This window comes from Microtus pennsylvanicus, chromosome 11 (assembly GCF_037038515.1).
Source record: "Microtus pennsylvanicus isolate mMicPen1 chromosome 11, mMicPen1.hap1, whole genome shotgun sequence".
NCBI lineage: Eukaryota > Metazoa > Chordata > Mammalia > Rodentia > Cricetidae > Microtus > Microtus pennsylvanicus.
In genome coordinates, this window is record NC_134589.1 from 36,513,651 (window position 1) to 36,530,965 (window position 17,315).

Sequence of the window (17,315 nt, forward strand, 5' to 3'; positions counted from 1 at the left end):
AGCTAGTAACAGGTTTCAAAGTTATAGAGAAACCCTGTCTCAAAAAACAAACAAAAGATTATTCTTTTCAAAGGAGAACTTAACAAAAATCTAACCTCTTGTAGGTATGTATAACTGTTGTAAGCTACAGCTTTTGTCTAGGTTGTTGACTAAGTAATTGACCAATATTTAGCACATTTATAACCTGTCTTTGATTTTCATGGGCCTTGTCATTTTATTCCTTCATGTTTTAAGTATAAGTAGACTTAGTATATTTAGTATATATAATAAAGTTCTCGGATCAACACCTCTAAGAGCCTGAAAGACAATTGTATCACCAGTCTTTTTGATTCTACTCTGAGCACTTCAGGAATTCAAGGTCATTGTGTTGCCAACAGGTTGGGTAGGCAAACTAGATTATATCTACCTTCTCTCTCTCTCTCTCTCTCTCTCTCTCTCTCTCTCTCTCTCTCTCTCTCGCTCGCTCGCTCTGTCTCTCTCTCTCGCTCTGCCTGTCTGTCTGTCTGTCTGTGTTTGGTTTGGTTCTTTTTTTCAAGACATGGTTTCTCTGTGTAACAGCCCTGTCCTGGAACTAGCTCTTGTAGACCAGCGTGGCCTTGAACTCACAGAGATCTGCCTGCCTCTGCCTCCCAAGTGCTGGGATTAAAGGTATATGCCACCACCCAGCTGCAATTCTGAGTTTTAAGAACTAGATTAGGTGAACGAAATTAACTATCTGTTGAATTCAAATTCCATTCTATTTCAAGCACCCTCACTCTTCATTTTATTTTCCAGTTCTGGGCATTAAACCCAGGTCTTTTGCACTTGCTGAGCAAGCATTTTACTCCTGAGCTAAATCCCTAATCCCCTCCCGAAATTCTTTTTGTTTGCTTGTTTTTTCAAGACAAGGTTTTTCTGTAGCTTTGAAGGCTGTCCTAGAACTAGTTCTTGTACATCAGAGTGGCCTCGAACTCACAGAGATCCTCCTGCCTCTGCCTTCTGAGTGCTGGGATTAAAGGCATGTACCACCACCACCCAGCCCTTTCCTATTCTTAAGGAGAATTTTATTTCATCTTGCTATTATGACCAAACTGAGAACAGCCATATACTGATGTCAGTTATTATTTTTTTTTATCATCATGTTCCCATTCTTGGGATCAAAATATGTCAATTATTTGGATCACTATGCTTTTATTGTTCTTCTTCCAAAATTGAGGCTTTAAGATATTTGGGTCTCCAATTTTCTCAAGCAGCCCCCTACTTTGGTTTCTTTGAGGCAGGGTCTTGTGTAGCTCAGACTGACCTTTATGTAGCTGAGGATGACTGATGAACTCTTGGTCTTTTTGTGCTGGGCTTACCATGTCCATCCATATTCAGGTTTTTCATAATATTCTTCATTTATAAGATTATTAAACATTTACTTCTTACTTCTCATCATTGTTTTCTAAATTACCGTGGTCACCATTGCTGAGACCGGTGTTTTATGTTTGTTTGTGTATTTTTTTAATGTCTCCTTTTTTCCTTATCATACCTACTATAACTATAGGAAATGTACCTTCTCCAAATGCGCCTCTAAAGCGGGTATTAGCCTATACAGGCTGTTTTAGTAGAATGCAAACCATCAAGGAAATTCATGAATATCTGTCTCAAAGGCTTCGCATCAAAGAGGAAGATATGCGACTATGGCTATACAATAGTGAGGTAAGAAACATCTCAGATTCATGAAAAGTCTGATGTTAAATCATGCTGGGGATATAGTCCGGTGGTAAAGCACTTGTTCAATATATACTAGGCTCTGGGTTTCAAAAAAGAGTTTAACTGTATTTCATAAATAAGAGAATTGTCTGTAGTAGTTATGCTAAAAGCCATTTCTGGGTTCTCAATAAAAACTTTAGAGTTTTAAGTTCTGTATACATACATGTAAACATTTGTCACCTGAGATCATAAGGACAGTTAATAAACATGAGCAAAACAGTACCATTTTTTTATAGATTGCTGTGGCATTATAAAGTTACAGCAAATAGTCTTATATTTTTCTTTTATTTTGTTATGTTTTATCTGCATGTAATGTCTGTACCACGCACATACCTGGTGCCCATGAAAACCAGAAGAGTGGTCAGATTCCCTGGAACTGGAGATACAAAAGGTTGTGAACAAAGGGTGCAGGGAAGGAAGCCCTAGAGCTTTGTAAGGAAAAACAAGTGGTCTTAACCACTGAGCTCTGTCTCTAGCCCAGTCTTTTTTTTTTTTAAGTAGATTTCTTGTTAGATTTCTTTTAAAGTTGTTTATGTACGTTTAAAATACAAGCAATGTAAAGTACATAGTAAAAATTCTTTGTTTCCATCCCTGACCTTTATCTTCCATCCTCCTCGGAGGCAATGCTATATTAAATGCTTGTATGTTCTTCATAGTATATTCAGTATTGCTTGTATTCTAAAGCTGGGTCGTAAGTATAGTTTTCCTAGTTCTCTGTTCTCTAGTATATTCTTTCTTGTGTCCTGCTTTAGTCACTATTAAGAGGCATAATCATATAGGAATTAAGGGCACGGTTTGTGTGCACAAGGAAGGAAAATATGGGTAGCAATAGGGAAATAGGTAAATTCAGTTACAAGTTACAAAGTTAAATTACTAAGAGTTAAATCCTTACTCTGCCATTTGTTAGTTGTATAGCTGAGGCAAGTCACTTAACATTCTATACCCCAGTTTTCACAGTAAAGGGGAATGAAGCTTTATTTTCTGCAAGTTCTGTTGTCCTGGTGAACTTTGGTTTGGTCTGTAGTGACTTATCTACTCCTTCCACAAATTATATATAATTTTGTTTCAGCAACATGTAAAATTTTAGAACACGCCATCATTCCGTCACTTTGTCCCCTAAACTATAGATTTGAACAACTAAATATCTGTAAAATGTAAGTGCAAAGCAATAGTAGTTGTCATTCATTTTTATTTTTGTATTTGTTTCAAGTTTACTAGCCAAATTAACAGAAGCATTTTCTTCTCTACAGAACTACCTGACTCTTTTGGATGATGAGGATCATAGGTTGGAATATCTGAAAATCCAGGATGAGCAGCACCTGGTAATTGAAGGTACAGAATAGAAATGCACATATATATTAGATTGGGGGCATTTGTAGTAGTGGTGATGTATGTGGGGAGTGTTTAGTTTTGTTAATGGGTTTTTGGTGTGTGTTGGGTTAATTTGGGGAAATTGTTGTTTTATATTTTTGAGACAATCTCTTATAGCCCAGCTGGCCTTGAACTTCACTGAATAGATGAGGAAGATCTTTTACTTTTTACTCTGATCCTGCTGCCTCTGCCTCCCATATGATGGCATAGATTAAGTTTTAGCTTAGGGTAAGACTCTACAGAATTACTCACTAAGTAATCCCATTTTACAATTTTCTCAAGACAGTTAGCATTATATTCCTTATGTTAAAGCAGACCCACTGAACTCCTAGTGTGTTTCTTACCTACTAGATTGTTTCAAAAGAAGAATGGCCTGTTTATATGTAGCCTTAGGCTGACCAGGGAAGGAAAATATGGGTGGCAACAGGTAAATTCAGTTGTAAGTTACGAAGTTTTATAAAATTTTCAGACTACCATTTTGAGTTAAGATACCAACATTTCTCCCCTAGTACTGGAGAATGAACCTAGGAACCTATGCATGTGAGGCATCCTACCAACTAAGTTTTGTTCCCATCTCCTCTCAGACTCTAGTATTCATTAGCACTGGCCCCTCACCAACAGTGCAACTTCTGTACTCACCGATGATTCAGACATGACACATTCATGTTGAAGTTGTGTTTTTCCCTATAATGCCTCATGAAAACACTGCATGTGATGAAATTAGTGGATTGCATCAACAATTGTTAATTCGATGAAAAGATTTTCATATTTCTGATTTTTATTTGTTTTGTTTTTTGTTTTTTTCAAGATAGTGTTTCTCTGTGACAGCCCTGGCTGTCCTTGGACTCACTTTGTAGACCAGGCTGGCTTTGAACTCACAGAGATTTATCTGCCCCTACCTCCCAAGTGCTGGGATTAAAGGCGTACACCATCACTGCCCAGCATATTTCTGATGTTTTAAGTTTGGGAAATTTTACTATATCTAAACTTCAATTACTTCTGTAGATGTTTAAATATAATTTTACTTCAAGTTAGTACTTGAAGTAGTGTCTTATTATTATTTGAAATGACTTTAAAATCCCCAGTAGAAAGAGTAGAATTGAACAAGCTATAAATATGATGGTGTGTAAAGATTCTGTGATGAGCTCCATTATTTTGTACATTAACCAAAGAGGGAGGGAGGGAGGGAGGGAGGGAGGGAGAGAGAGAGAGAGAGAGAGAGAGAGAGAGAGAGAGAGAGAGAGAGATCAGTGAACCAAAAAAACAGTAAGAGGCTAAGGATGTAGGGATGTAATTCAGTTAGTAGACTTGTTGCCTGGCATACATGAGATTTTTTTTTGTTTTGTTTTTATTTTTGTTTGTTTTAGTTTTTAAAGACAGGGCTTCTCAGTGTGACCCTGGCTATCCTGGAACTCTGTAGATCAGGCTGGCCTCAAACTCACAGAGATCTGCCTGCTTCTGCCACTACCACCCCCAAGTGCTCGGATTTAAGGTATGCAACCACTGCCTAGACTAGCATGTATGAATTTGATTCCTACTCCATATAAAACCAACTATAGTTGTAATTCCAGCACTCAGGAAGTGGAGTCTGGTTATCGTTGGCTACACATAGATATAGCAAGTCTGTGGCTAGCCTGGGCTACAAGAAACACTCAAAATATAAAGAATTGGAATGATTTTAGACTTACTAAAATTTACTTGATTTTTTTTTAAGTTCTGGTAATAGAAATAGTTTTTTAACATGGTTTTTTGAGTGATTAAATCATATGGGTAAGAAGTTAATACATTCCAATCTGTCTTTCCAGTTCGCAACAAAGATATGAGCTGGCCTGAGGAAATGTCCTTTATAGCAAATAGTAGCAAAATAGATAGACATAAAGGTAAGTCGGTATATTTTTTTTAAATATTTATTTATTTATTATGAATACAATATTCTGTTTGTATGTATGCTAGCAGACCAGAAGAGGGCACCAGGCCCCATTACAGATGGTTGTGAGCCACCATGTGGTTGCTGGGAATTGAACTCAGGACCTTTGGAAGAGCAGGCAATGCTCTTAACCTCTGAGCCATCTCTCCAGCCCCATCGGTATATTACTTTTACAGACTTATTTTGTTGTAGCTGGAGATACTTTCACTATGTCATCTAGACTGAACTTGAATACTTGAACTTAATCTTCCTGCTACCTCTGGAGAGAGGCCACCACATCTAACTTAGACAGTTTTAAACTTACTCTTTTTTGTTCTTTCTAACTCTGCAATTAAATAATTTATACACTGGATATGGTGATATACTTTTGTCACCCCAGCACTTGAGATAAAGCAGAGATCTAGAGCAGTCTGGGCTCAAAGTAAAAAACTCTGTCTCAAAAAAAAAAATTAATAAGGGCCAGGAAGATAGCTCAGATAGTAGAGTGCATAGCATAGGACTGTGAGGATCCAAGTTCAGAGCCCCAGCACCCATGTAAAAATTAAGTCACTGTAGTACATACCTATAATCTCCACACCGTGGAGACAAAAATAGAAGGATTCCTGGCCAGGCGGCTCCGCCAATTAGTGAGCTCCAGGTTCAGTGGGAGACCTTGTCATAGAAAGTAAAATGGAGAAAGAAACCCACATAATCTTCTGATCTTCAAATGCCCACATATACACATACAAATAATGATTCACAAATATATTTTTGTTAATTTGTTTGTTTTAAAAGACAGTGCCTTATGGGAAGTGGTGGGATGGGTATGACCAAAATACATTGTATATGTATATAGAATTCTCAAAAATAATTATTTTAATTTCTGAAGTTTATATTTTACTCTATGTGTATGAGTGTTTTGAATGCAGTTATGTCTGTACACCACAGGTGTGCCTGGAACCCTTAGGGTTCAGCATATTAAATCCCTGGGCTTGGGACAGTTATGAACCTCTACATGTGCTGAGAATCAAACCCAGGTCCTCTGGAAGAGCAGCAAGTGCTTTTAACTACTAAGCCATCAGGACCACCCCTCAAAGAATAAATTGTTTTAGATTTCCTTTCCTTTAAATCTAAGATCTTACTATATAACCCAGACTACATGATTTTTCCAGTACCGCCTTCCTAGTGCTAGAATCATAGGTGTGTACAACCATGCCCAATATAAAGTCATCTTTGGAGAATTTAATTCTGGGGTGTTTTTCTTGTTGTCGTAAACAAAGTCTCATATTGACTTCCTAATCCTCCTGCTTCTGTCTCCCAAGTATTGGTGTTATGAGCATGCCTATCACGAGATACCAACAGCCACAATTAAAAACAACACTTGACTATTTCTAGGTTACAAATGAGCAAGGATCATCATGCTTGCCCAAGAAACTCCATGAAAAACTGATGTGAATGACGTGATTAAAAAAATGTAAGGGTCTGGAGAAATGGCTAAGAGATCCTGAGTTCAATTCCCAGCAACCACATGGTTGTGAAATGAGATTTGGTGCCCTCTTCTGGCCTGAAGGCGTACATCCAGGCAGAATACTGTATGCATAATAAATAAATAAATTATTTTTAAAAAGCTTTTAAACTGGGCAGTGGTGGCATACACTTTTAATCCCAACACTCGAGACCATCCTGATCCACAGAGCAAATTCCACAGCAGCCAAGGCTACGTAGAGAAGCCCTGTCTCAAAACACCAAAAAAAAAGAAAGAAAGAAAAACTGAAAGTAAGGTTAAAGAAAAAACCCTCACCATTAATCTCCATTTATCTGACAGGGCAATAATGTCACATGCTATTATCATTTCAGCTATCAGGAGGCAGAGGCAGGTGAATCTCTGTGAGTTTGAGGCCAGCCTGGTCTACAGAGTGAGTTCCAGGACAGCCAGGGTTACACAGAGAAACCCTGCCTCAAAAAGGAAAAAAAAAAATTAAATTATCATGTTAGAAGCCAGTGTTGTGATGCATGCCTGTAATGCCAGTACATGGAAGGTTAATGCAGGAGGATTCTTAGTTTGAGGTCAATCTCTGATGCTAAGTAAGTTTCTGTCAAAAATAGAGGGAAAAGAAAAGTAGCATAGTTGAAGTTGAGTACAAATGACCATTCCACAGCATGTTGTTATAGCTAGGCTCTTGTCTCATTATTTGTTGCAGTTCCCACAGAAAAGGGAGCCACAGGTCTGAGTAACCTGGGAAACACATGCTTCATGAACTCAAGCATCCAGTGTGTTAGTAACACACAACCACTGACACAGTATTTTATCTCAGGGAGACATCTTTATGAACTCAACAGGTAATATTCTTTGACCCACTGGTAATTTATTTTCTGTAGCTTTGATCTAAATCCAATATTGCTTAAATCTCCTCTCCCTTTAACATGAAGGAAAAAATGTTATTTCATTGCCTTATCAAATATGAATAAGGGCCAAGGGATATGTCTTTTGATAGGTAGTTTTGTGCCCACATGGTTGTAAATTATGGAGAATCTATGGCAACAAATTTCCCTCTCAAACTTCTAGGACAAATCCCATTGGTATGAAAGGCCATATGGCTAAATGCTATGGCGATTTGGTGCAGGAACTTTGGAGTGGAACTCAGAAGAATGTTGCCCCATTAAAGCTTCGGGTAAGCAGACTAAAATAATATGAAAATATTATTATTCCCTAATGGTTCTTTTATCACTTTTATTGCACATTTTCTCTATTTAGCTTTCTTAATCAACTTTTAAATTATTTTACTAAGTATCCTAAATACCAAATTTGCATAAAATCAAATAAGTGGAAAATACTGCTGTATGTGTAGTGAACAGGGCGAAAACACTAAAGAAACAGTACGTCTTTGAGACATTGTTCATTTTACAGATTTACCAACTCCTTTGCTTGTGTGAAGAGCAAACTTTTTTGGTACTCTTTGACTGCTAGCATAGGCCACCTAATTATACCTGATAGATTTTTAGCATTGACAAGATAATTCAGTTGTAAGTTCTGATAGTTAAACACTATGCTTTTTGGCCTCTAATCTAACAGTAAAACCTAAGATAGAAGAAGACCAGAATAGGTAACTAGAAGAAAACCTTTTTATACATTAGGAAATATTTCAGGATGATCAGTTGCCATTTTACTATTTCTATAAATAAAAATTTTATAAATATAAATTAAGCATCTCTGTGAATAAAGAACTGTTTGCTTTGATAGTATCTTAGAGTTCTGTTGCTGTGATGAGACATCATGACTATGGCAACTTATAAAGAAAAAATTTAATTGAGGCTGGCTTACTGTTCAGAGGTTTATCTCTTATTATCATGGTGGAACATGGTGGCATACCGTGATACTGGAGAGGTGGCTGAGAGTTCTACTGCTGGATAGGCAGATAGCAGGAAGAGAGAGGGACACTGGACCTGGCTTGAACTTCTGAAACTTAACATCCCACTTCCAGTGACACATTTCCTCCAACAAGGCCACACCCCCAATAGTGCCACTCTCTGTGGGCCCTTGGGGGCCGTTTTCATTCAAACCACCACACGGATGGTAAACTAGGAAACGTTCTTGTCGAAATGCCTCTCATTTTTTTGTCACCTGAGATTAAAGTTAGAAAGAGTAAATTCTTATCCAGAATTTGTTTGCTGAAGGAGAGGAAGACCAAATATTATGCCATTTACTTTCTTTCTGATTTTTATCAATGATTGAATTATGGAACATGCTTGTTCCAAATTTTATAAGATAGGAAATAATGACTGCTACTCCTCCTTTTTATAGTGGACAATAGCAAAATATGCTCCCAGGTTTAATGGGTTCCAGCAACAAGACTCCCAAGAACTTCTGGCTTTCCTTTTGGATGGTCTTCATGAAGATCTCAACCGAGTCCACGAGAAGCCATATGTAGAACTAAAAGACAGTGATGGACGACCCGACTGGGAAGTAGCTGCAGAGGTTTGTTTGTTTTTGAATGTCTTTTGTTGTTTTTAATGAGTCTTGTGTTCTACTGACTTAGCTGGACACTTTTTTTTTTATGCCTTTTGGTGAATAAACTAGCCAGTGTATGTGTGTACAGGTAATAATAGAGGTTAGAGGTTTGTGTTGGCTTTCTTCTTAATCTATGCCCTATCTTATTTTTGAGATATGTCTCTCACTGAACATGTAGTTCACTGATTTGGCAGTCTGGCTAGCCGGCAGGTTCCAGGGATCCTCCTGTCTCTATGCCCCCAGCGCTGAGTTTACAGGCCTGCCCCCAGGACCCTAGGTTAACATGGAGTGTTTTTTGTTGGCCAACAATTCCTGGGCATGTGCAGTGTCACTCTATTCGAGAAAACTAGTTTTGACACTTGTAGCAGCTACCAGCTGCACATAGCTTCTTAATTTGGCCTTGGATTTTGTGCTCTCTTCCCCTTGTCTGGTCTAAGATGTTGTCTGGTTTGAACTTAGGAAAGTCTTATGAATGCTGTCACAGTTTCTGTGAATTCATATGTACATCTAGCCCTGTTGCATCTGGAAAACACTGTTTCCTTAGATTTATCTTCCACCTCTAGATCTCATTTTTCTACCCCATCTTCTCATAGATCCCTGAGCCTGGAGGCTCAAGGTGTGATAAAGACATCCTATTTAGGGATGAATGCTCAAGAGGTTCTTACTCTATGCATGTTTTTCTGTTGTGGATCTCTGTCTTAATTCCCATCTACTTCAAAAAGAGGCTTCTCTGATGAGAGTTCAGTAAGTCACTGATCTATGGATATAGTAGTATATTGTTAGGAGTCATTTTATTTCAGTATTCATTTAGCAGAAAACTGTAGGTTTTCCCATTAGGGCCTATCATCTATCTAGTCTCAGATTCTCGGCCTCATTAACTGTCAAATACAAGTTCAATCTCAAGGAGCAGGCCTTATATCCAATCAAAAGGTGGTTGGTTATTCTGAAAATATTTGTGCCACTATTGCATGAATGGGTATATCTTGCAGGCAAATCACTATTATAGTTCACAGGATTCATAGCTGAGTAAGATGGATGATTCCTTTTCTCTTCCTGTAGTATGTATAGTACCTTCCGGTCAGTAAAAGTGAAGCTTATAGTTAAGAACCAGCTCAATTTCTCCATGTTCAATGGCATAAGTATGTGGTATATTCAGCAGTAAAATCTTATGGTCGGATTGTACAGAGTAACAAAGACCAGTGGCTTATGTTTGGGGAAGTCTATAGGATCTCTTTGGCCAACAATTCAAAATGATGTAACCCATTCCTGGATCTACAGATTTTATTTGGTAGTATATAGTGTGTAGTGGGTCTCTTTATGTAGCTCTGACTGTTGTAGAACTTGCTGTGTTGACCAGGCTGGTCTCAAACTCACAGAGATCTACTTTCTCTGCCTCCAGAGTGCCAGAATTAAAGATGTACACCAGCTATGCCTTCCTTGGTTTTAAGTTTCTTATAAAGCAGTAAATATGATGTTCTTACCACAATTATATGTGGCACCATTTAAATTTGAATAAGAATATATTCTGTGGTTATTTAAACCCAATATACTTAACCAGTAATTTTAGATTGTATTGAAAGGTTTATCTTTTAAATTTGAAAATGAAATGTTGTTTTTCCTTAATAGGCCTGGGACAACCATCTAAGGAGAAATAGATCAATCGTTGTGGACTTGTTTCATGGTCAGCTAAGATCCCAAGTCAAATGCAAGACATGTGGCCATATAAGTGTCCGATTCGACCCTTTCAATTTTTTGTCTTTACCACTTCCAATGGACAGTTATATGCATTTAGAAATAACAGGTAGGTTCTCCTTCTTATTTAGCTTCTCTAGGATCACTAATTATAGGCTCAATGTCCTTTATGTATGGCTAGAAACCAAATATGAGTGAGTACATCCCATGTTCCTCTTTCTGGGTCTGGCTTACCTCACTCAGGATAGTGTTTTCTATTTCCATCCATTTGCATGCAAAATTCAAGAAGTCCTTGTTTTTTACTGCTGAGTAGTACTCTAATATATATATATATATATATATATTCCATACTTTCTTCATCCATTCTTCCATTGAAGGGCATCTAGGTTGTTTCATGAATAAAAAAAAGAAAAAGAAAAGAAATAACAGGTAGGTCACAGAGTTCTGAAAAACCAATTCATTTTTTTTTTTTTATTTTCCAGCCTGAATTTAGTTACTTGTTTGCAATGAGTTCTCCTAAATATGAGTAGTCAGCATGTTATAATCACGCACTCCACATTAAGGCACAATTTCAGATTCCAAAGGTTTAGAGCATGGGCCTGTTTTTGAGCTCATTGGTGCTTTTCTTAATTCCAGTCATAGCAGAAACTCTGAAAAGCTTGTAAAGCCAATCAGACTTCTTTATCAGATGAATATTAAAAAAAAAATCTTGATTTCAGTCAGTATTATTCCTAAGTTTTACTTTAGCATTTACAAAAAAAAAAAATCTAGGCTGAAATAGTTGCTGTTTGCAAGTCGGATATATCTGTTGTGTTTTGTAAGACTTTCCTTTTAACCTGCATTTTACTAATAAAAAGTTTTTGTTTTATTTACTAGTAATTAAATTAGATGGTACTACCCCAATACGATATGGACTAAGACTGAATATGGATGAAAAGTACACAGGTTTGAAAAAGCAGCTGAGTGATCTCTGTGGACTTAAATCAGAACAAATCCTTCTTGCAGAAGTAAATAGTTCCAACATAAAGGTAATATTAGTTGTTCTTTCTAGAAAATATGATTCTATTCTTCAAAGATAGGTTTCGCAGTGATTTCAGTTATTATGTTAATGCCTTACGATTATATTGCTGAGCTCCCACAGTCTACATCACCCTCAGCACCACTATCTTCCAAGTCCCTACTTGAATGACCCATTAAATCCTGCTTAAAGCATTCAATTGCTTTCCTAATCCAAAATTCACATTCTGACAACAGAGTGGTCAGGCCCATCACAGCAATATCCCACTTCTGGTACCAGCTTCTGTCTTAGTCAGTATGTTGCTGTGAAGAGACACCATGGCCAAGGCATCTCTTATAAAGAAAGCATTGAGTTGAGGCTTATTTACAGTTTTAGAGGGTTAGTCCACTATCATAGCAGGGAGCAGGGTGGCACACAAGCAGATGGTTGCTGGAGAAGTTCTACATCCTGATCAGCAGGCAGAAGGAAGAAAGAACGACAGTGGGCCTGACTTGGGCTTTTAAAACTACAAAACCCACCCCCAGTGACACACTTCTTCCAACAAGGCCACACCTTCTAATTCTTATCAAGTAATACCACTCCTTAATGACTAAATGTTGCAGGGAGGCTGCTCATTGGTTTCTGGCTGCTCAGCCCCCGAAATAATCACACAGAAACTATATTTATTAAATCACTGCTTGACCCTTTAGCTCTAGCTTCTTATTGGCTAAGTCTTACATATTAAATTAACCCATTTCTATTATTCTGTGTATCCCCATGAGGCTGTGGTTTACTGGGTAAAGTTCTGGCGTCTGTCTCTGGCGGGGCTACATGGCTTTTCTTTGACTCCACCTTCCTTCTCTCAGCATTTAGTTTAGTTTTCCCCACCTAGTTCTGTTCTACCCTGTCAGGCCTAGCCAGTTTCTTTATTAACCAATGGTACTCATATCATACGGGGGGGGGGGGGGGGATATTGCACATCACCTCCCCTTTTCTGTTTAAATAAAAAAGGAAGGTTTATAACAAAACAGGTATCAAGCAAGAATTATAGTTACAACATTTATATCTACTTTATCTTTTATCATAACTAAGGAAAACTATAATAACAACTATTCTTCAACTCCATCAAAGACTTTAGAAGGATATAATATTACCTAAGTAAACAGGAAGTACATTGTAAACAACTTCCAAAACTCTAGAATTGGCAGAAACATCTCGCTGTCTGGACAGTCACCCAAAGTTCTGTCATTTTGGGTCATCCATATTCAGCCTACTGACCCATAGTATCTGGCAGACTTTTCCATGAAGCAGGAAATTTCAAAGACAGGTCTGTCCATATTGGCAGTTTGTCAGTCACTTTTTTCTGTATCCTGCAGAATGTCTGACAGTCTCTTTCATGAAGCAGGAACCCTAAAGGACAGTCTCACCTTTAGGCAAGTTGAACAGTCATTTCTCTGTGGGTCCTGCCTATCCAGTTCACACAGCATACCATCAAGCAGTCTAGTCAAGAGCAGTTTCTTGCCCAAGTGGCTAACAAACTCCATAGGGAGCCTCTTCAATGCCCATCATCCTCTTGAAGTAATTGGTGCTGCCAGGAGATGTGCCTCATGTCATGAAAAGTCCAAATGCCATATTCTATAGTCTTTGAAAGGTTTGAAGAATGCCTATCCATCTGAAATACATATCTGTCCATCTAGAAAATCTAACATGACTACAAACTTGACTGTTATATATGACTCTCTATTTACCTATACTTCTTAATTATATATTACATTAATGAGTTACACAATCATAATACCTTAATCAAGAGCAGAAATATATATACACAGTATAGCAAAATTGACCTTAAATTTGTAACAATAAATCAAGATCCATACCAATGCAAATTATTCATATGTATATCATATCTCCCTTTAAATGTAAACAAATATTTATAAACAATATTTGGGAATATGTGCACAGTTTTCTCCAAACTGCTTCTTGCTGTTTCTTGGGCGAAGTAATTTTTTGAGTGGTGTTCAAGGTGACCTTTCAGGGGGACTTGGTCCATCAAACCATATTAGTCTGGAAATAATCCACAGGTTCTGATTCTCTGTGGAAACAAAAGAAGAACCTCTTTTCCAAAACAACATATCCTTATACGCAAATTCTAAAGTCAAGATACCTTCATAATATACAGGCTCATTTAGCTTAGCAGCCCATACAATGAAATGTCTCTCTGTTCTTAGCTCCTTCGCAGTCAACAAATTTAAAAAAGGGGCCGGGGCACTTTTAATCCCAGCACTCAGGAAGCAGAGGCAGGATCTCTGTGAGTTCAAGGCCAGCCTGGTCTACAAGAGCTAATTCCAATACAGGCTCCAAAGTTACAGAGAAGCCCTGTCTCGAAAAAAGAAAAATTAAAGAAAACACAATAATATATGATGGAGGAAGGTCATTGGTTAAATAAAAAGAAACTGCTTGGCCCACCTCATTGGTTAGAAGATAGGTAGGAGGAGTAAACAGAACAGAATGCTGGGAGGAAGAGGAAGTGAGCTCAGACTCCACAGCTCTCCTCTCGGGAGCAGACGCCTCAGAGAGAGACGCCATGCTCCGCTCCCCCCCCCCCCCCGGGCAGACACAGGCGATGAAGCTCCAACCCAGAAAGGACATAGGCTAGAATCTTTCCTGGTAAGACCGGTACTACAGTTTATTAGAGATGGGTTGATCGGGATATCAGAATTAGCCAGTAAGGGCTAAAGCTAATGGGCCAAGCAGTGTTTAAATGAATACAGTTTGTGTGTAATTATTTCGGGGCAAAAGCTAGCCGAGCAGGCGGCTGGGGTGTTGGGGACGCAGCCCCGCCACCCTTATTACTACAAATATACATAATCTAGACAACTGTCTATATTCTTATTCCTCCCTCTCCCAAGCCTACGTACATTTATCCAACACTGTGACCCATTTAGAGGTGGGAGGGGGTCTCAGCATTTTTTAAAAATTTTTTTATTGATATTGGTTCCAGGAGATCTAACATCTTCATACCAATGCACATAAAATAAAGTTAAATAATTTTAAAAAGAGAGAGAGAGAGAGAAGGAGAAACCACCATCCTCATCCCTCATCCCTCTAATCATCTGTGATTACTGATTCCCGCCCTCTGAACAAAGCCCATCCAGGTTGACATTTTTGTTATTGTTGTTTCCTTTCACTCTGTGTAGCCTCGGCTGACCATCTCTTCTGGAAGGTGTGAGCCACCACACCCAGGCCGCATTGATTTTTTTTTTCTTATATAAAATGTAAAGAAATCTGTTGGGGTTTACAGTTTGGATAGTTGAGACAGAATGTAAAATTCGCAGTCACTCACAGCATATATCCTTTCCATGGACAGGGATAAGAGTTTTCTTTAGCAGGGGTGTGAATTGTAAGTTTATCCAGCATTCATCTTTAGTTGGTCAAGGAAGATTGTTGTTTTTTTTTTTTTTTTTTTATTTTTCGAGACAGGGTTTCTCCATAGCTTTTGGTTCATGTCCTGGAACTAGCTCTTGTAGACCAGGCTGGTCTCAAACTCACAGAGATCCACCTTCCTCTGCCTCCCGAGTGCTGGGATTAAAGGCGTGCGCTACCACTGCCGGGCAAGGAAGATTGTTTTACTGTTGTGGTGGTACACCTTTAATCCCAGCAGGGGTAGAAGCAGGCAGATCTCTGTGTGCTCAAGGTCAGCTTGGTCTTCAACGAGAGTTCCCAGACAGCCAGACAGAAGTACGTAGTGAAACCTTGTCTTAAAAAAATAAAATAAATAAAAAATAAAATTTCTCTACATCACAGATAATTTTTCTATTTTATTTAAAATCTGTTTTTTCTTTATTCTTTTTGTAGAACTTCCCTCAGGACAACCAAAAAGTTCGGCTCTCAGTGAGTGGATTTTTGTGTGCATTTGAAATTCCCGTTCTTGCATCTCCAGTCTCAGCATGTAGTCCAATACAAACAGGTAACCTAGACCACCTCCTCGGGATCTCAGTGTTAAACTTTGGTGTAGGGCCATCAGAATAGCTCAGCTTGTTAAAGGGGCTTGCAATGATCTACGCCTGATGACCTGACATGGTGGAAGGAGAGAACTGACTCCTGCAAATTGTTCTCTGACTTCCACATGCATGCTGAAACATGTGCTTGCACACACATATGTGTACACATACATAAATGTAATAAGATTTGGTCTAAGAGGTTTTTATATATATAGTTTGTTTTGTTTTCTGAGACACTCAGGGCTACACAAAGAAGCCCTGACTGTCTTTGTAGACCAGGCTGAATTTGAATCACAGAGATCTGAGTGCTGGGACCAAAATCACAACAGAAACATTTTGACTGGAGCTTTTTTGTTATACTAAAAAGAATTTCTTGTTTTTATTGTGCTATACATTTTTCTCCTCTCCTCCCTTCCTCCCCTGTCCCCTAAAAAATTCTTTGAGCCCAGCAGAAACCTTTGACTGGAGATTTTTGTAAGAATTCTAATAATCATTTAACTCCGATTTTTCTTGATGAGGTACCTAAAATTCAGAACCAGTAAATAAACAAGCTAAGTAATTCTTAGTTCATAAACATACCATTAACATTCATAACCCCTTATCTTTTCATAATGGTAAGACAGTATGAAAAGAGCATACTACATGTCTGTGTTATGAGTTCCCCAGAAATCACCAGGAATCTGAGTTCATATGCAAAAAGAAAGAGCCGTTAATTTCAAGCTTGAGCCTGGGCTCTCCATCCTCTCCAACACAGTGGCTGAATCAGGGAGAGCACTGAGCTCAGCTATGGCAAGGTTTTTAAGGGGTAAAGGATGGGGAGGGGGAAGGGAATTCCGGATTCAGATGGGGGTTGAACTCCTGAGTGAGGTGACAAGTCTTATCAAACAGGGATTGGTTCTGGTGTTGCTATAAGGAAATTAGCAACCTATGTACAAATTAGGTAAGCTATTTCTAATGTTCTGGAGCATCTAGTACTTTTCTCAATTCCCTCAATTCTGCTCTGTGGCTTTCCTGGTTATTGTATTGCTGAGGCCTGTTGTCAATGTTGTTAGTTTTTAGCCTGTCATGGCTGCACTGATGTTAAGTTAGGCCTTTTCAACTACCAGAAAATAAACACAATAATTTTAGTAAATAGGAATGTGTCTGGTTATCACACAGGCTTTAATATGGTTGGACACTTAGTCTTTTGGGCTTCATATACTTTGTTCTTTTAGTGAGGTGCTAAGTATCTAATCTAAGATCTTAGACATGCTAGGATGGTGCTATACTTATACTTCTCGTAGCATGTTGTGTAAGAGTATTTTCCTAAAGAGTTGCCACATACACATGTCTACTAACCCCAAAAAGTAAAACCATGAGATTAAAAGTAATGACTGCACCAAAGTCCAATTTGGTGAACCAATGAGTTTGTATTAGAGCTACTAACAGAGTTAGGTGAGGGATTACTAACAGGAGCAGAGATGATTCAAAAAAGCTGTTGCATCATCAAGAAATCTGTAACCCTGGAGCACTCTGCACAGCTTGAGGCAGCTCCCACAGTCTAAGAAATCTCTACCTAGCAGTTTAGCTAGCTGTTCTCGGTCTCCTTCCTCACACTTACTTACT

General features: G+C 38.3%; 1 protein-coding gene across 3 annotated transcripts in view; it reads left to right on the forward strand.

The window, feature by feature from the left end:
* Positions 1-17,315, forward strand: part of Usp32 (ubiquitin specific peptidase 32) — a 132,663-nt gene that overhangs the window by 84,756 nt on the left and 30,592 nt on the right. For all 3 annotated transcript variants that reach the window (XM_075991249.1, XM_075991250.1, XM_075991251.1), the window contains 9 exons: positions 1,526-1,680; positions 2,985-3,066; positions 4,911-4,985; positions 7,213-7,351; positions 7,578-7,683; positions 8,814-8,987; positions 10,647-10,821; positions 11,589-11,740; positions 15,565-15,676. In XM_075991249.1, the coding sequence (XP_075847364.1) occupies positions 1,526-1,680; positions 2,985-3,066; positions 4,911-4,985; positions 7,213-7,351; positions 7,578-7,683; positions 8,814-8,987; positions 10,647-10,821; positions 11,589-11,740; positions 15,565-15,676 (1,170 nt within the window). The remainder of the gene's footprint in view (positions 1-1,525; positions 1,681-2,984; positions 3,067-4,910; positions 4,986-7,212; positions 7,352-7,577; positions 7,684-8,813; positions 8,988-10,646; positions 10,822-11,588; positions 11,741-15,564; positions 15,677-17,315) is intronic.